The sequence below is a fragment of the Dendrobates tinctorius genome, unplaced genomic scaffold (genome assembly GCF_039654945.1).
Source record: "Dendrobates tinctorius isolate UK_male_01 unplaced genomic scaffold, ASM3965494v1 ptg000071l, whole genome shotgun sequence".
Classification (NCBI taxonomy): domain Eukaryota; kingdom Metazoa; phylum Chordata; class Amphibia; order Anura; family Dendrobatidae; genus Dendrobates; species Dendrobates tinctorius.
The window spans coordinates 17,849,459-17,870,039 of NW_027361739.1; the positions used below are offsets into that span (position 1 = coordinate 17,849,459).

Here is a 20,581-nt window from a genome sequence, read left to right on the forward strand (position 1 = left end):
AAACATCTGCATGGACTGGCATCTGTCCAGAGCAAGGCACGTTGTGAGAGAAAAAATTCATCTGCTTTGAGTCTCCTGAACTGAGGGGCCTCTATTTTGGGGCATTTACAATCCAGATAAATAGATTTTCAGAGCTGAAAAAGAAAAGTGTGACTTGAATCACTCCCAATGATATTTGGCTCTCCCCAAGTATCACAACAATAAAGGGGTCGTACAGTACTAACGTGAATAAATGGGACAAGCTGCAGTGTGTGACACAGCCGCTCTCAGAGATACTGTAAGCCATTGCAAATATGGAAATAATGAAGGATTCATGCTGCTCATAGGCAGGGATCCCACAAGTCGGACTCCCATTGATATGCTATCAATGTCCGAGTCTTGTATGTTTGCGTGGGTTTCCTCCCACATTCCAAAGACATACTGATAATGGATTTAAATTGTGAGCCCCAGTGGGGACAGTGATGATGATGTCTGTAAAGAACTGCGGAGATTAATGGAGCTCTATAAGTAAGTAAAATTAATAAACCTCACTAATATATAGAATTAAAACTTATCAAGATACCTTTGACTGTTCTTCAACAGACATGGTTGAAAAATAGTGGCGTAGGATTAGGATATGGGGTATACAGAGCCTGTATGGTGTACATGATGTCACAGTTTTTGGTATTATGAAGTCATAGGCACTCTATGTTCCACTTTATTGGGTTTTTATATAGGACTGTATTTTCCTGTAAAAAGTCCAACATTTAAGTCCTTTCCAGTCCATCAGTTTTATCAAGGAAAGGAGTAGGTTATCATGTTCATATTTCCTACTACGGCACATGAATATCATAGAAAGTGGACACGGCTTAGGACCCCGCTATAAACCAGAGTGATTAGTTGCTCTGATGACCCTGAGTCAACTTATCTGAATAGTTGCTATTTAATATCATATCTCCCCTGTGATGGCCTCAGCTGGGAAAATAATCCTAATAGTCCTAGTGGAGACAGCTTCCATCAATATAATCATCTGAGTGTTTAAAACCACTAAGAATTGTCCCTCTCAGTAAGTGATTGGCTCCAAATTGACCTAAATTTGGATTGTCGCCTGCTGGATCCATAGGGCCCATTATTGAGCTATACCTGGTTGCATCGGTGATTGCTTGGTTTATCCAGTCTACAGAAATGCATGATAATTTCTTCATCTTCCCCGGCAGCCAGTCAGTATTTCCCACTCCTTGGTTTTCCCATACAATTATTGCCATCATAAATACTCTCAATATAAAATATGATGAGTGATGGCTGGAAAGTAGGAAGTATGTACATGATTATTAGTGACGAGTGAGTATACTCGTTGCTCGGGTGGTCTCCTGTCACGGTCACGCGTGGCTGGACACAGCGCCTCCAGCAGGGCGGATTTAGATAACATGCGTGACCCTGGATACACCGCCTCCAGTTGGGCGAATTTAAATAATAACACGTGCAGCTGGATACGCCGCCTCCAACAGGCGAATTTAGGTAATACACATAACACGTAAATCTGGAAACCCCGCCTCCAGTAAGGCGAATTTAAACAATAAGGGAAAACCTGGGTAACAATAACAATGGTGGCCCTGCCATAGGGAATGGGGACGTGGAGACCTCCTGCACTCCCCTGAGTCAGTGTCTCTACACTCCTAGCGTTCCCTAGGCCGGTTCCGCACCGGGCACCGCTCAGGATACCTTTAAACCCTAGCTCGTCCTGCACCTAAACCCTCACTAGGGAATTGATCGGTGCGGAAACTAATCCCACCACTGCACTAAACACACATAAGGAAAAGAGACAAAACAGGGGCACACCACTTAGCTTTGCTCTGTTGCTTACGCTCCCAGCAACAGAGCCCACCACCTGCGTGCATCTTTTCCTCTGACCGGGTCCAACACCATAGCGCAGCCTTGGAGCAAACAGAGTCCACCACCTTTGTGCAGCTGTCCAGAAAACAGAGTCCAGCATGTTGAGTCCAGCTTTCCAGCAACCGAATCAAGCATCATGAGTGCAGCTCTACACCATAGCTGCCACTCCACCAAGCCATGCAAGAACTCCTTGCTGACACCATAGCTGCAACTCCACCAAGCCATGCCAGCCCTCCTTGCAGACACCATAGCTGCCACTCCAGGACTCTCACTGAGCTGCCCAGGACTCTCAGCTCCATCCTTCACCCAGGCTTGCTTGTAACTGAGGACTAATCACCCAACGTGATTGACACACCTGACACTCTCTTAGGCTAGTTTCACACTAGCGTTTAAGAGCGCAGCGACGGCCTGCGCACGGCCGCCGCTAAGCCCCGCCCCCTGCCGCACCTCCGCCGGTGGCTCCGCCCACCGGCGCATGACGCTGCATGCGCCCTGAGTCCCCTATCTTTATCACTGGGGGCGCAGGCCGTGCGCAGTATGCGTTTGGCGGCGCATGCGTCATTTTGACGGTGCGCCGACCTGCGCCAAACGCAACCTGCTGCAGTTTTGCACCGTCAAAAAGGCGCATGCGCCGCCAAACGCATACTGCACACGGCCTGCGCCCCCAGTGATAAAGATAGGGGACGCAGGGCGCATGCAGCGTCATGCGCCGGTGGGCGGAGCTACCGGCGGAGGCGCGGCAGGGGGCGGGGCTTAGCGGCGGCCGTGCGCAGGCCGTCGCTGCGCTCTTAAACGCTAGTGTGAAACTAGCCTTAAAGAGCAATCACACCTGTTACATAATTGCATGCCCAAACTAAAGTAACCAAATGCAATGACGCTCACCACCACCGGGGGGCAAATTTAGAACAAAAGAAACCACAGTGCAATAATCCTAATGGCCACCGGGGGCAAAAACCAAACCTTGGCACACAGCCAAGGGGAAAAAAAAGGTTACTTTGTGCATTTATCTGTCAGATCCAACCTGGATCATGACAGTACCCTCCCCTTAATGAGGGGCCTCTGGACCCTCAAGACCACTCCTCATCAAGGCACCACCTACAGCGGGGACACCCAGATCCAGAGTTCACTCCTGCAACTACCTGCATCTCAGGTTTATGACAAACGCACCGCTGGTATTGGCATAGTAAGTTCTGGAGGCACCACTCATCTCCAAAGCGTCGACCTGGGGAACGAGTTATGTATGTGTATGTTCAGTATGAGCTGGTAACACTCCACAACTCACTTCCAAGATGTTTTTTGGTGGCCATCCATACATGCTTGTTCACACACAGGTCCGGACCTGAACGTTTATTGCCACACATTCGTTTGTCATATTTCGGTGAACTCATTCTGGGATCGACAACAGAGGCGTCTCCCTGTGTCACCACACTCACACCCCCCGCTATTCACCACGGGAACACCACCCTCCAACCCTTTACACCACGAGATCTGCGCCTCCCAGGGTTGGCTAATGGCGAGGGTTGAGACATGCCCCTACTCTCCTGCAGCACACCTGCTGCTCACACTGGAAAGGAAGGGGCCCAGCATATGGAGGAAAAATACACTTCCTGGTCGCCTTCCTCCGAACGACCAGGAGGGGGCGGCTTCTTTGGTGGTATGGAAGATTTGGCGTAAACCCCGCAGACTATAACACCAGTCTGCTCACTACAGGGACTCACCCCTTCACCTCGGGGAACCCCAGACAGCATCATGTGGACCAACTCCACCCACCTGTCTGGGTGCGTCCGCCTGTATGAACAAGTCCTGCTCCCCAGCAGCGACTCTAGGGGGTTTCTTTGCCGGAGCCGCAATTTTGATTTTCTGGTTGAGCCAGAGGGAAGGCCCCAGACCCTGATTACTGCTGCTGGAACTGCTTCAACACCATGCAGGTCCTCACTCACCTCAGTGAGGCCCAGCGGCAATTGCTCACAGGTCTCCACATGGCCAAGGCTCACCAGAAAAAAAATGTATGGTTGGTGATTCTGTCACGGTCACGTGTGGCTGGACACAGCGCCTCCAGCAGGGCAGATTTAGATAACACGCGCTACCCTGGATACACCGCCTCCAGTTGGGCGAATTTAAATAATAACACGTGCAGCTGGATACGCAGCCTCCAACAGGCGAATGTAGGTAATACAAGTAACACGTAAATCTGGAAACCCCGCCTCCAGTAAGGCGAATTTAAACAATAAGGGAAAACCTGGGTAACAATAACAATGGTGGCCCAGCCATAGGAAATGGGGCCGTGGAGACCTCCTGCACTCCCCTGAGTCAGTGTCACTACACTCCTAGTGTTCCCTAGGCTGGTTCCACACCGGGCGCCACTCAGGATACCTTTAAACCCTAGCTCGCCCTGCACCTAAACCCTCACTAGGGAATTGGTCGGTGCGGAAACTAATCCCACCACTGCACTAAACACACATAAGGAAATGAGACAAAACAGGGGCACACCACTTAGCTTTGCTCTGTTGCTTACGCTCCCAGCAACAGAGCCCACCACCTGCGTGCATCTTTTCCTCCGACCGGGTCCAACACCATAGTGCAGCCTTGGAACAAACAGAGTCCACCACCTTTGTGCAGCTGTCCAGAAAACAGAGTCCAGCATAAGAGTCCAGTTTTCCGCCAAAGAGTCCAGCATGTTGAGTCCAGCTTTCCAGCAACCGAATCCAGCATCATGAGTGCAGCTCTGCACCATAGCTGCCACTCCACCAAGCCATGCAAGAACTCCTTGCTGACACCATAGCTGCAACTCCACCAAGCCATGCCAGCCCTCCTTGCAGACACCATAGCTGCCACTCCAGGACTCTCACTGAGCTGCCTGGGACTCTCTTTCAGCTCCATCCTTCACCCCGGCTTGCTTGTAACTGAGGACTAATCACCCAATGTGATTGACACACCTGACACTCTCTTAAAGAGCAATCACACCTGTTACATAATTGCGTTCACAAACTAAAGTAACCAAATGCAATGACGCTCACCACCACTGGGGGGAAAATTTAGAACAAAAGACACCACAGTGCAATAATCCTAATGGCCATCGGGGGCAAAAACCAAACCTTGGCACACAGCCAAGGGGGAAAAAAAAGGTTACTTTGTGCATTTATCTGTCAGATCCAACCTGGATCATGACATCTCCGAGTATTTTGGCATGCTCGGAGATTTAGTTTTCATCGCCTCAGCTACATGATTTGTGACTGCTAGACAGGCTGAATACATGTGTGGAATGCCTGTTTGTGAGGGAATTCCCACATGTGTTCAGCCTGTCTACAAGTCGCAAATCATGCATGTCAGGAACCCCGCACTGCACTTGCTCACTGAGTCAGTGCATGTGTCCTGAGTACAAAAACAGTGCTCAAAGATACCTGTGGAGCAGGGCAGCAGCGGTGCGATGCGTGCTTCAGAGTATCAGGACCTGAAGCATGTGACTGCTGGGGGCGTGGTCTAAGCTCCACAGAGCTAGGAGCTGCAGGGAAACTCCTAGAAAGGTAACTACAGGTCAGTGTTACCAAGGGGCATAGACAGAGACAGAAACCAGATGAAGCCGGGGTCAAAGCACAAGATAGCAATACAGTACCAAAGGGTTAGACAGAATGGATAGTCAGAACGTAGCAATAGATCAGAAAACCAGAACGGGCAATAGACGGTACAATAGGGACAAACTGTAACGGAGTAACGATAGCCAAGCCAGGAGGTCAGAACCAGAAAAGACAATAGTACCAAAACGAGAGACGGAGTACAGAGTGAGGGAACAGACCGGGTCATACACGGGAAGCAAACAAGCAACGCAGAATACACGCACACCAGGGGTCAGACACACCAGAACAACAGTATAGCTAACAGAGAACCCTGGTAAAGAGTGAGTATAAATACCCCTCCCAGATCCAGAAAGAGGCCACGAACACTTAACCCTGTGAGTGCAGGGCAAGAACCCTGTTCAAACCATGACAATGCAGCTGAGACGACGAAATCTATATCTCCAAGCACGCCAAAATACTCGGAGATCACCTGAGCATGCTCGGGAAAACCAGAGCAACGAGTATACTGGCTCATCACTAATGATTATCTCACTAGGAAGCTATTGCAATCTGCGTATCTATTGCATTTTTGCACAATACAAGTGTCTCAGTGGTCGCCTGCTCGGAGACATGCAATTCGTAGCAGGTTTATAATGAGACGTCTAGCCTCCATTATAGGAGGATGTAGCATAACTTTTCATATGATGATTAGATGAGAATTGACTGTCTGTACATACAGCAATTTCTGGAATTTTGGGGGATAATGTACGCTTGTGATGTAGTTTGATATGTGATGACCCCCCTACATGATACCGTTTTTCAAGTATTGGCCGCTATGTAATTTCATAAAGATGTGTTCTATTTTTACATATATTTAGCATTACTGCTTTCTTTGACCATAGTTCTTGTAGGATTGTGTATGTGGGAGAAGGCCAGCGATAAATTCTCTGAGCAATTATGGACGATGGTCCAGATCACATCTCAAAATAATACTGCAGGCAATAGATGTATTTGTATTAGAGGTTTCAGGATGACTGAAAAGAGTTTTATAACTTATAAAAAGCTTTTATCTATTTGGGGAATGTCTTGCTCCCTTTGAAAAAGCTGCATGGAGGTCCACATGCAGAGAATCTCCTAAACTGCTTCTAGGTGTATAACTAGAAAGGCAGAACCTAAAAATAGAACACAATGGAAGAAGCTGTTTCTTAGTATAAAAACCACAGTAAAATTGATATCGGAATGAGGATGAAGTAGGTTTGGTGGTCTGCACAGTGAATGAGAAAATATGGCAGTGTTTATCTGGGGTGCACTGCAGTTTGAAGTTAGAGCACTTGTGTTCTTTATTGTATTATATACATGGCTTTAAGTTACTTTTCTACATACTTTTTTAGCATTGTGTGTTTCACTTACTGAAAGTAAACTAATTCATTGAAATTAAATTAAATTAAATGAGAAAGCCAAAGAAAAGTAAGTACCGTGGCCATCTGAGATATGGTGGCCCAAAACAAAGTAAGAATATTTTGATAAGTCTTGGTAGCACCTAATGAGACAGTAATACAAGACTATTGCTCATCTTTCACCATCATCAGAAGGGAGATGAATATTAAAATATAGTCACCCAACATACATGAAAACATGATCGAACGCGCGATCTTACATGGCTTTTATTGGAGTTGTGCATATACACTGTGCAATCTATATTAAATACCTTCTTGAGGCTTAAGGAGTCTTAAGGAGTCTACCTTACCAGCAAGGACACCACCGGCACAAGTGATTAACTGGACAATATAAGCTATATACACCATGGATGTGTTACAACTGATATACCTGGACACATTTAGCCACTTATGATGCTATGAGCCTACGGCCACAAATGATTAACTTCTACATAAACTGGGTCTTACTTACAAATGCTATAACTACTGTAGGTCTATGATTTAAACTGATGATGATACCACCACCACCACCACATGTGATAAATTTACACTTGGCCATATTAATTATCTCTGTTCCTTCTTTCTTGCAGGGGAAATATTACTGAGGACTACTAATATTGAGCTTAGTGATAAGGATGGCATTAGAACTAGCAATGATCCAACAAGTCAATCAGGAGACCTTAGCCAGGAGGTGAGATTTTGCTTTACATTCATTATAAAGGGCAAAAAAGTCTGAATCCCATCTTCAGGCACTTCGGTAGACTAAAGGGATATAGTATGGTCAGTGCATCTACAAAACAAAGAATTAGCAACCATACACTTGATACAAAAGATCAAATATTTTGTTATAACAGAAAGCAGGTTATTGTTGATAGACCGATAGGGGAGGTCCTCACTATTGCCTAATAATTGCATCTACTGATTCAGTGGAAGCTATAGTTGCCTTACATACTGACTGTGGAACCATTGGTTTAAGTGCCACCATGCAACATCTTCATGCAGTTTATACGTTCTCTCTGCTTTCCTCCATCCAAAATCATGATCATTGGAGGAAGTGTTTTTTATGACATTAGCCTTAGAGTGAGTGGCCAAGATGAGAAAGATAGACTATATGTGGATTAATGAGATTCATAAATCTTCCATGTAGAGTTTCTTATCGTAGAGTCTCGTTTCTCATTCTACCACTGTATTGTTTAGAGTTCTGGAGGTTCTAGGAGGTTTTTTTTTTTTTAGAAAGGTATTGGTCAACAGAGTCACCAATGACTTGTGGACCCTATCACTCTTCTTTGGAAATGTTTTTGTCTTTAGTATGTTATGGAATGCTAATGAAAAGAAAAAAAAATCTGTTGCTCGGGAGATAATCCAGAAGATGGTAAACAAATAGTGATGAAACATTTAATATTTTGGTCGTTCAGAGCATTTTAAGTTTTTCCACATGTTGGGTCGTTTTATTATTTTGTAATGCTAAACAGCGGGTGCGCTATGGTCATGATGCAGAGAAAGGGCCCCATTTCATCACACCCGCTGTGCACCTTCTCATAACCATAGGTTCTTAACCACAAAGGATAATGAAGGGCACTCAAATTGTCCCACAAAGCATAGACCTTTCAAGAATTTATTGGTGTTTCTGGAAATTGAAAACAGTTTTTTGTTCTGTCATTCTAATGTTTCCACCTAGTTTGATTTACAAGCTACACTTCAAAAATATGTTTCACAGGCTTGTCTTGTTTTAGAAAACCAATCCTTAAAAATTCTATACTGCATTTTAGCACGGTAAGGCTATGTGCACATGTTGAGTATTTGCTTACAGAAATTTCTGCAGGTTTTCTGCATCTCTTGCCAGGAAAAAACGCTGCAGAAAAACACGCTTTTTGCCACGTTTTTGGTGAATTTTGAATGCTTTTTTGAGCTACATAAAGATATTTTATAAAAATTTTGGTGATGTAATTTCTTGGTTCAACACCACCTTTTTCATTCTGATGTAGTAGTAGGTCTTGGTGTCAGCAGCTGTCATTGACACCTAGCTCTAGGTTTAGTAATGAAAAGGTGTCAGCCCGATTACTAAGCCGATAAGTAAACACAAACACACACACATTGTCTCCCGCCTATGTAGGAGCGTTAACAGAGTGAATGTACATAGGCTGTAACCAGACAGCAACTGTTTATTTTAAAGAAAAAAAGTGCAAAAAAAATTGCTTGGGTTCCCGTGTAATTTTAATAACCAGCAGAGGTAAAGCCCACGGCTGAGGGTGTTAGGCGTCGGGTTCCTGCAGCGGTAACAGCAGGAATCCAGAGCCTCACATTCTGCGGTTTCCCAATCCCCATCGACCACAGAGGAGCTTGCTCAGCAGCCCTGTCATTCCCGACGCTCTGCCCAGACCTACTCTGTGGGTCTGGCTGTTGCTGCCGCCTTTGGGCCAGCAATAGCAATGCAGACTGTTCCGCAGCAAACCACTCCAGAGGTTAGGTCCTTCTGTCGCTCCACTGAGCATGCTCATGAGACAATCTCCCATTGGAGATCGAGAGTCACATGCCCAGGTCCTTCTCCAGATCTGATTGGTCTATCTCAGGGATCTGCAAGCTTCCGGAAGTTCCTGGCTATAAAAGGTTCGCATGGCCACTCGGCCATGCGCTAGTATAGACTCTAGTTGCTACCTGTGTGAATGATGACGGATGCATGAACCTGCGAATGACTCATTAAGATTCCCCTCCCTCTGATATTACGTGTGTGGATAGGGACTTAGTCTTAAGGGGGTTTTACACTAAGCGATATCGCTAGCAATATCGCTAAAACGTCACTGGTTTTGTGACGTTATAGCGATATTGCTAGCGATATCGCTATGTGTGATACTTACCAACGACCGGCTCCCCCGCTGTCCATCGCTGATCGCGCGAGAATGTCCAGCTCCATTTCTCGTTGGGCGCTTCCTGCTGAGACTTCCTGCTGTGACGACGAGCGAAGTGTGGAGGCGGGCGGGAGGACGTCAGGATCGCTGTGTGTGAAAGGTGAGTATCGTGCGCTGTGTTGCTGCTGCATCGCTGTGAGATCTTTCTGTATGAAAGCTCACTAGCGATCATTTAGCGATGCACCAGCGATCCTGACCGGGTCGGATCGCTGGTCGGATCGCTGGTGCATTGCTAAATGTAAAAGGGCCTTTAGAGTCAGCGCCAGTCAGTGGCACGCTACAGGCCACAGTGCATATCTCCACAGAACTAGCGTCCGACAGTGTGCCCTCTCCTGGGCATTGTCGTATAGCGGCGGTGTCAGTTGCCGCGCTGCAGTCAACAGCACCTGTCGGCGTCCGCGGTAGCAACGCCGCGCGCACGGTAGGTCTAGACGGACACTGACCCTGTGTCTTGGGCCCTAGTTCTGTGACCATATACCGTGTGTGCATTGCGCTGAGACCTGTGAATCCAACATGCTCGGTATTTATGTTTATTGCTTTGACGCCTCTGTGAATCAACAGAGTATGTTCAGCACACACCGGATGACGTCCAACCCACGTGCGATATACTGCCATATTGTGTGTCCGCCATTACCTAGCAGCAGAGTAACACCTTCTGCACGGTGGCCCCTGGGCGGCAAACGCACTTATTATTATTTATTATTTAGTGCTTTCCGCCGTCCCTAACATTATACTAGCGCCAGGGTCTGGCTAGTGATGGCGGACCAGCAGCAGCAGCAGCAACAGCTTCAGCAGTACATTCAGCAGCTGGAGGGCAGGTTGGCGGCCCTCGAGAGTTCCACCTCAGCCGCGAATGCTACTGCAGCTGCTGCCCGAGCAGTCGCAGAGGCCGTCTCGCATGGGGCCACATCCATGCCTGCACCGACAGTATCCCGCCTCCCGTTGCCCGATAAATTTTCAGGTGACAGCGCCACCTGTAGGGGTTTCGTGAGCCAGTGGTCTATCCAGCTCGAGTTACTGGCCGCGCGATTCCCTACAGAGCGGGCTAAGGTGGGGTTTATCGTCTCCGTCCTGTCGGGCAGGGCGTTAGAATGGGCCACGCCACTGTGAAAGCGTGGTGACACCGTGGTTCTGAGCGTTGCTCAGTTTCTCAAGTCTCTAAAGCAGGTCTTTTTGGGGCCCCGGGTCACTCACGACACTTCTCTCCAGTTACTTGCTTTAACACAGGGATCCCTGTTGGTCACAAGTACGCCGTCTGTTTCCGGACACTGGCTTCCGAGCTGGAATGGCCTGATAAAACCCTCGCCCTGTGTTCTGGAGAGGTTTGGTGGAGCATGTTAAGGATGCTCTATCCACCAGGGAGGTTCCTGAAAGTCTGGAAGAACTGATTGCCATTTCCACCCGCATTGATCTCCGTTTTTCAGAGCGCGGGCTGGAACGTGCGCAATCCAGATGGAAGGTTAGCTTGGTTCCCAACCTCTCTGAACCTCTTGAACCTCCCCAGCTGGAGAGCTTACCTCCTGAGCCCATGGAGGTGTCCCGCGCTGGTCCCCAGCCTCGTCCGGCACAAAGCTCCATACGCTGTTACTAGTGTCGACAGTCTGGTCACCTGGCTAACAGGTGTCCGCAGCGGTCTAAAAAACGGTCATGTCCAGTGGTAATGGGTGGGGGTCTGTTTGCTATGGAGGCCTTCTCCCCCAAACCGGCATTCCGAGGGACGTTAGATAGCGGTGCTTCCTCCTGGGAGGTAGAGGTCACGGTGGACTCCGGGGCAGAAGGGAACTTTATGTCCTCGGCCTTCGCCCAACAGCATGCTATCCCGTTGGTGCCACTTCCTTGCCCCGTGCCCATCAAGTTGGTCAATGGCTCGACCCTATGATCCCAGATTACCCACCAGACAGCACCCCTTAGGCTCTCAATTCCACCATCTCACCATGAGACGCTGTCTCTGCTCATTATGCCAGAGGGCATCGACCAAGTGTTCCTCGGGGTTCCCTGGCTCCGTTGCCATTCCCCTCATATAGAGTGGTCCTCGGGGAGAATACTGGGATGGAGCAAGGGCTGTGTGGGAAGATGCATGGGGGGCAGCATCCAAGTAGCCTCTGCGGAGGTGCCTGTTGATCTTTCCATGCCCCCCACTGGGAATCTGAGAACCGTGGCTCCGGTCGCCCTCGAGTCAGTGCCGCCGGGCAAGACCTTGGTCCCACCTCACCTGCAGCTCAAGGTTCTCACGTGGGCACACGCGTCCATCAGGAGGGCTTTAAACTAGAAGAAGAGGGGATGGGAGGAAAAACAGCAGACAAGAACATGCAGCAGAAGGACAAACTAATCAAGGATACTAGATGTGGTAAAGAGGACCCAAAACAGGGTACTCAGAAGGAAGCTAAGAAAAATGAGGCAAAACTTCTTTCCTGCATGCTGACCAACGCAAGAAGCCTAACCAATAAGATTGAAGATCTGGAGTTGGTAATGTATGAGGAAAAATACGACATAGTAGGAATAACTGAGACATGGTTAGATGACAGCTATGACTGGGCGGCTAACTTGCAAGGATATGATTTGTTTAGGCGGGATTGTAAAAAAAGGAAAGGGGGTGGAGTCTGTCTATATATATAAAGTCCACTTTAAAGCCCACACTAAGAGAAGATATACAAGAGGGAAATGAAGAGGTGGAGTCTCTATGGGTGGAGATACTAGGAGAGAAAAGTAATAAAATCCTTATAGAGGTTTGTTATAAGCCACCAAATATAACAGAAACCACTGAAAATGTATTATTGAAACAAATAGACAAAGCAGCAAATCACAATGAGGTGATTATTATGGGGGACTTCAACTACCCCGACATAGACTGGGAAACTGAAACCTGTGTATCTCAGAAAGGAAACTAATTTCTGTCAGTAACCAAGGATAATTATCTGTCACAACTTGTGCAGGGCCCAACTAGAGGGACAGCCCTTCTGGACTTAATTTTAAGCAACAGGCCAGATAGAATAACAGACGTACGAGTCGATGGGCACCTAGGGAACAGTGACCACAATATAATACAATTCCACTTGTCCTTCAGTAAGGTGCCCTGGACGGGGGCTACGAAAACGCTGAATTTCAGGAAAGCAAAGTTTGATCAGCTTAGAGAGGACCTTCGCCGAATTGATTGGGACAATGTCCTCAAAAATAGGAGCACAGAAAATAAATGGGAAATATTTAAATCAGTTTTACACACCCACTGCGAGCTAGCCATACCGTACAGAAATAAAAGGGCTAGGAACAGGAGAACACCAATGTGGCTAAATAAGGATGTAAAAAGGGCAATAAATAACAAGAACAAGGCATTTAGGAAGCTAAAACAAGAAGGCATTGAAGAAGCATTACAAAGTTATAGAGAAAAAAATAACATGTGTAAAAAAACAAATACATTTAGCAAAAGTGGAAACTGAGAGACTCATTGCTAAGGAAAGTAAAACAAACCCCAAACTATTCTTTAATTATACAAACAGTAAAAAGATTAAAATTGATGGTGTCGGCCCTTTAAAGAACAATGAGGGTGAAATCAAAGAGAGCGATGTAGGAAAAGCAAATGTTTTAAATACTTTTTTCTCAACAGTGTTCACACAGGAAAAGGATTTGCCAGGGGAAATGCAGAGTGATAATGTAAACTCCCCATTAAGTATTACCTGCCTAACCCAGGAAGAAGTGCAGAACCGCCTTAGTAAGATTAAAATTGACAAATCACCAGGCCCTGATGGCATTCACCCTCGGGTATTAAGGGAGTTAAGTAATGTGATAGACAGGCCTCTATTCCTTATATGTAAAGACTCTATAGAAACAGAGTCTGTTCCTTTTGATTGGCGGCAAGCAAATGTGGTACCAATATTCAAAAAGGAACCTGGAAACTATAGGCCGGTAAGCTTAACATCTGTTGTGGGTAAAATTTTTGAAGGGTTTCTAAGGGATACCATTATGGAATATCTCAATGTTAATAAATGTTTAACTCCATATCAACATGGATTTATGAAGGATCGCTCCTGTCAAACTAACCTGATCAGCTTCTATGAGGATGTAAGCTCTCAAATGGACCAAGCAGAATCATTGGATGTCATTTATCTCGACTTCTCTAAAGCATTTGACACTGTCCCACATAAAAGATTGGTAAGTAAGATGAGAAAGCTTGGGCTAGGGGAAAATGTGTGTAGATGGGTAGGTAGCTGGCTTAGTGATAGAAAACAAAGAGTGGTTATTAATGGTGCATACTCAGATTGGGCCAGGGTTACTAGTGGGGTACCACAGGGTTCTGTATTGGGCCCCCTACTATTTAATATATTTATTAATGATCTAGTGGATGGCTTATACAGTAAAATATCAGTATTTGCAGATGATACAAAACTATGTAAGGTCGTTATCACAAAGGAGGACAGTTTGCAACTACAGACAGATTTGAGTAAATTGGAGAATTGGGCTGAAAAATGGCAAATGAGGTTTAACACAGATAATTGTAAGGTTATGCACATGGGAAGGAGAAACAGATGCTATAATTACTTACTAAATGGGAAACTGCTGGGGAAATCAGACATGGAAAAAGACTTAGGCATCTTAGTCAATAAGAAGCTAAACTGGAGTGCCCAATGTCAGGCAGCTGCCACCAAAGCAAATAGGGTCATGGGATGCATTAGAAGAGGTCTGGGGACACGAGATGAAAACATAATTCTCCCTCTGTACAAATCACTCGTCAGACCACACTTGGAGTATTGTGTGCAATGTTGGACGCCGGTGCTCAAGAAAGACATTACTGAACTTGAAAGGGTTCAAAGGCGGGCTACTAAAATGATAAATGGAGTTGGTTCACTACAATACCCAGAAAGGTTATCAAAATTAGGTCTATTTACTCTAGAAAAGAGAAGACTTAGGGGAGACTTAATATATATGTACAAGTATATCAGAGGGCAATACAGAGATCTCTCCAATGAACTGTTTGTACCAAGGACTGTGACAAGAACAAGGGGGCATTCTCTTCGTTTGTAGGAAAGACAATTTCTGCACCAGCATAGAAGAGGGTTCTTCACGGTAAGAGCAGTGAGGCTCTGGAATTCTCTTCCTGAGGAAGTGGTGATGGCCAACTCACTGAATGAATTTAAGAACGGAATGGATGCTTTTCTTGTGAGTAACAGTATAGAAGGTTATGAATAACAGAATATTATAGGTAAATGGTTGACCCAGGTTAGGGGAAGGAATTTTTTTCCCTATGGAGAAAATTGGCTTCTACTCTGTGGGTTTTTTGCCTTCCCCAGGATCAACAATGCAGAACAGCTGCACTAAAAATAGGCTGAACTAGATGGACATAAGGTCTTCCTTCAGCCTTCAAAACTATGTTACTATGTTATGTCCAGGGTGGGTGGTCACTTTGGCTACAAGCGGACCACTAAACTCCTGGCAAGGTCTTATTGGTGGCTGCACAGGGCTCGGGACACTAAAAAATACATTCAGGCATGCGCCTCTTGTGCTCGAAGCAGGTCCTCTAAGCAGAGGCCGGCTGGGTTACGGTATCCCCTGCCGGTGGCAGACCGGGCAATGGAGGTTCGCGACAGTTTGGGTTGCACCCTGCATGCCATTCTAGCCTCTAAGGAGAGAATGAAGATGCCCGCCGACACACATCGGCGCCCCGCTCCAACTTTTGTTCCTGGCGACTTAGCCATCTCTGACGCCTTCCACGTGTCCTTTCTCAAACCTGTTCACATGTCCCGGTTTTCCGAGTCATCTGCCGGGACATCAGACTTGTCTTCGGACGAGTCTGAGGTCAATGCCATTGTGGGATACAGGGTGGTATGTGGCAAAAAACTTTATTTGATGGATTGGAAGGCTCAGGGGGGAGGGGGCCCTAGGAGGGGGGGTAATGTTAGGCATCGGGTTCCTGCAGCGGTACAGCAGGAATCCAGAGCCTCTCATTCTGCGGTCTCCCATTCCCCATCGACCTCAGAGGAGCTTGCTCAGCAGCCCCGTCGATCCCGACGCTCTGCCCAGACCTACTCTGTGGGTCTGGCTGTTGCTGCCACCTTTGGGCCAGCAATAGCAATGCAGACTGTTCAGCAGCAAACCACTCCAGAGGCTAAGTCCTTCTGTCGCTCCACTGAGCATGCTCACGAGACGATCTCCCATTGGAGATTGGGAGTCACATGCCCAGGTCCTTCTCCAGTTCTGATTGGTCCATCTCAGGGATCTGGAAGCTTCCGGAAGGTCCTGGCTATAAAAGGTTTGCATGGCCGCTCGGCCATGCACTAGTATAGACTCTAGTTGCTACCTAGTTGCTACCTGTGTGAATAATGATGGATGCATGAACCTGCGAATGACGCATTAAGATTCCCCTCCCTCTGTTATTTCGTGTGTGGATAGGGACTTAGTCTTAGAGTCAGCGCCAGTCAGTGGCACGCTACAGGCCACAGTGCATATCTCCACAGAACTAGCGTCCGACAGTGCACCCTCTCTTGGGCATTGTCATATAGCGGCGGTGTCAGTCGCCACGCTGCAGTCAGCAGCACCTGTCGGTGTCAGCGGTAGCGACGCCGCATGCACGGTAGGTCTAGATGGACACTGACCCTGTGTCTTGGTCCCTAGTCCTGTGACCATATACCGTGTGTGCATTGCGCTGAGACCTGAGAGTCCAACAGGCTCGGTATTTATGTTTATTGCTTTGACGCCTCTGTGAATCAGCAGAGTACACTCAGCACACACCGGGTGACGTCCAACCAGCGTGCGATATACCGCCATATTGTGTGTCCACCATTACCTAGCAGCAGAGTAACATCTTCTGCACAGTGGACCCCGAGTGGCGAACGCACTTATTATTATTGATTAATTAGTGCGTTCCGCCGTCCCTAACGGACAGCTGATGTTAATATTTTGGGAAGTGGCCAATAGGTATAATGGTTCCCACGCTATTAATATCAGCTCACATCTATTTTCTTAGACTTTACTGGCTAATTTACAGTGGGGCCCCAGAAAAAAAAATTGATGTAGGGGCCCCTATAAAATCTTACCAGCAAACGCTAGGCAGACTGCTGCGGGCTAATATTAATAGCCTAGGAAGGGGCAATGTATACTGACCCTCCCAGACTAAAAAAGTCAGCTCTCAGCCAGCCCAGAAAAGGCCCTGTAGTGGTGGAAAGTGGGGTTCATATTTGTGGGGTTGATGTCACCTTTGCATTGTCAGATCACATCAAGCCCATAGCTTAGTAATGGAGAGGCGTCTATAAGACACCTAACCATTAGTAACCCCAAAGTGATATTGTATAAAAACACAGGCACCAAGAATAAAGTCCTTTATTTGAAATAATGACACAGACCCCTTTAATAATCTTCATTAAGCCATGCTCACCAAACTCCTAATCCACAGGAGCCAACATCTCCTGCAGCAAAAATAAAATAAACCATACTATTCCTCACCTGTCCACCGAGAAGATAATCCATAATGTCCCACAACGATCCTGATCACTTTGACACCAGTCACATCAGTGATGTGGCTGCTCTCAAAGACAGCAAGCGATACACTGACAGGAGGTACTCACTTCCGCATTGTATCACTGAGCTGCCGTGAAAGTTCACCGGAATTCATCAGCTGATCAGCTCCGGTGATCACCTTTACAGCACCACTGCTGCATGGGAAAATTCTCATGCAGCGGTGCCATAAGTGAGAGCACCAGAGCTGATGAACTCCGTTGAACTTTCACGGCAGCTCAGCGATACACTGTGGGAGCGATTACCTCCTGTCAGTGTATTGCCGGTGGCCGAGTAGAGCGATCATATTTCCCGATGTGACTGTTCTACACATGAGATCGCCATGGGACACTCGGGATTACGTGAACTACGGCGGACAGGTGAGTATATGTTGGTCTATTATTTTACATTATTTCTAGGAAATGAGGGTATCGGGGATTAGGGATTAAGGTGAGTATAATGTTTTTTTTATTTTTATTTGAATATGTATGTAATTTTACTTTTTTTTTTTTTAAACTGTGAGCACGGGAGCCAGCAGATGAGACTTCGTCTCCCATCAGCAGCACCTGCTGTCACTGTTATTAGTGACAACAGACGAAGCCCGATGGGAGCAGTAGTCTCATCGGCCCATGTGACAGTCACAGCTGTGGGGTTACGTTGACATCGGACAGCATGATCCCGCAGTGCTGTGACGAAAATCTGCGGTGGCGTTACCGCCGGTCGCAATCACAGCTGCGGGGTCATGCTGACATCTGCCAGCATGATCCCGCAGTGCTCTGACCGACAGTCATACCGACAGTTGCATTACCGCCAATAAGAACTACCGCACCGTTGTTTCCGATGCTGTCACACGGATAATAGCGTGGGAAACACCATTGGAAGCCGGTAAAATGCAAAACAAAAACTCAGCAAATCCGCAAACATTTGCACACCTGCATTTTTTGCTGTGGATTTGACCGACTCAATTGAAGTCAATGGGTGCAGAAACGCTGCAAAGATGCACAAAGAATTGACATACTGCAGAAAAAAATACACTGCAAATATGCATGGAAATTTACTGATCATGTGCACAACACTTCAGGATTGTCATTGAATAAGTTTGCATAAGGATTCCATAGTGTTTTTGACCCCTTTATGCACGGAATAAACGCTGCAAAAATGCATAAAAACTGCACTGTGTGCACATAGCCTAATAGTAGAGAGAAACATTCGAATGTTCAAGACCCTTATTGCTTAGCCAGAGCAAAAAGTTGCTGCAAAGAGATTTTGGAGGAAACAGCATATCTGTGCATTATACAGTGCTGTGCAAATTAATTGGGACAAAGCATTTTTTTAAGTAAAATCGTAAGTTGGTTACCAGTCAGTGATTCAAACCAGTTTTAACTGCTTTGAACAGGCACTCACACCTGTTCAAAGCAGTTAAAACCGGTTTGAATCACTGACTTGTAACCAACTTACGATTTTACTTAAAAAAAAAATGCTTTGTCCCAATTAATTTGCACAGCACTGTATATAGACAGTCATTCGATTTTTGTGTAATTTCTTCTATGGTGGAGTTGTAAGCAAATTTAACACCTGCTACCTGATTTCCCTACAAATTACAGCAAATTGTTGGTGATCCTGGTAGCAACAGAACCAGTCTCTTTACCCATTTGCTTTGCCAACTGTTCTTCCATGAATATAGTCCATCAATTGGATTTTCCTAGGGATATAAGCATGTATGAAATCAGAATTACTTGATAACTTTCCATACATGATACTATTCTTGATACAACCGTCAAAGGAGTCAGAAATATTGCAACCTCTCTAGTCCAATCAAGGCATTTTTTTGTTGATTTGCTGAAATGACTCTTCTAAAAGATCTTCTAAAAATCTTTTTTGCTTTTACCAGAGTGAAGATCAAGCTACATTGGACAGTCAAATGAATAAAGATTCGATACCAACAAGAAAATTAGAATTAGAACACTTAACTAATGAGGAAGATAATAAAAATCCTCAGTCTACTAAAGAGATGGCCCAACTGGAACCTCCTCATTCAGCATCGTTATTTTGGCAAAAGTCCTGCTCAAATGTTCTCCCCACAGAGAAAGAAGCTCTACTACATCATCACCTAAGTGGTTGTCCACCACCAAAACATGTCAGAAAAATTCTACACAGATCTAAGACAATAGGGCACAGCTTAGGAGACGAGGTTATTGGCTTGGTATCAGAGATCACACCTTCTGACTCCCAACCAAGAATTTCTGTAGAAGTAAAGGATGGTACTCGAAGGTCATCATTACAAAACATAAATGCACCCGATACCTACATGGCTCAAAATACAAGTAGTTGTGGTTCAACTCTTGAACCTGGAACTTTATCTCTGAGTTGGAAACTTCAGTCAGAAGATGATGGTGAACCCTCAGACCGTCAGAGTCTTAAAACACAGAAAATTAACTTGGAGGTGATGAGGAAACAAACCCATGTAGAATACAGTGACTCTAGCAGTGATGATGAGGACCGACTCTATATTCTTGAGTAATTCTTTGAAGGATTCCAAAAAACATAGTATTCACATCACTTTGTTAGGCTGGTGGACAGGTCTTTCAAGGATCTGAGATATTGTTCTTGATTGGATGATGCGGGACTGGCGTTTTTTTTATTATGTTTCTTTTTTAAGGTCTAACGTTATTGATGATACCAGGGTGAACCTTAAAGGGAATCTGTCACCACTTTTTTGGCATATCATGTAAAAATATTATTCAATTTAGTGTCAGCTCTGCATTATACAAGTACTTTTGGTACCCCTTGACTCCCCACCAATGATCCATAAATACTGTTTTTATTCCTCCTGCAGTGTATGTAAATATGCTCAGTCCGGTCCGATGGGCAGGGCTTATTGTCCGTCTCTCCTTCCCTCCTGGCTTGCTCTACGCATTCCTTTCGGATAATTCCTTTGTTCGCTTAGCGTTACCGCGCATGCGCATTCAAATGGTCCCTTGCGCGTGCACAGTATGCTTTGCCCAACTGTGGGCAAAGCCGAAAAACAGTATTGCGCATGCGGCAGCATACGCGATTGTGTTCTATGGCCCGGAAGTATAATTGTATACTTCCTGGCCATAGAAAGCCATGGCATATGCCGGCGCATGCGCAATACTGTTTTTCGGCTTTGCACACAGTTGGGCAAAGCATACTGCGCACGCGCGAGGGACCATTTGAATGCGCACGTTCGGTAAATGTACGCTATCTATGATATTCACAGAGGCGAATATGTACCGCATGACGAGGAGGGGAGTGGAGATGGACAATAAGCCCCACCCATTGGACCGAACCGAGCATATTTACATACACC

At 46.2% G+C, this 20,581-nt stretch overlaps 1 protein-coding gene across 5 annotated transcripts in view; it reads left to right on the top strand.

The window, feature by feature from the left end:
- Nucleotides 1–19,988, top strand: part of ZNF831 (zinc finger protein 831) — a 151,485-nt gene extending 131,497 nt beyond the window's left edge. For 4 of the 5 annotated variants that reach the window (XM_073582468.1, XM_073582471.1, XM_073582470.1 and 1 more), the window contains 2 exons: nucleotides 7,453–7,553; nucleotides 19,142–19,988. In XM_073582468.1, coding sequence (XP_073438569.1) covers nucleotides 7,453–7,553; nucleotides 19,142–19,771 — 731 coding nt within the window. In that variant the 3' untranslated portion in view covers nucleotides 19,772–19,988. The remainder of the gene's footprint in view (nucleotides 1–7,452; nucleotides 7,554–19,141) is intronic. The other variant, XM_073582472.1, reaches the window with a different exon arrangement.
- Nucleotides 19,989–20,581: the final 593 nt, after the last annotated feature.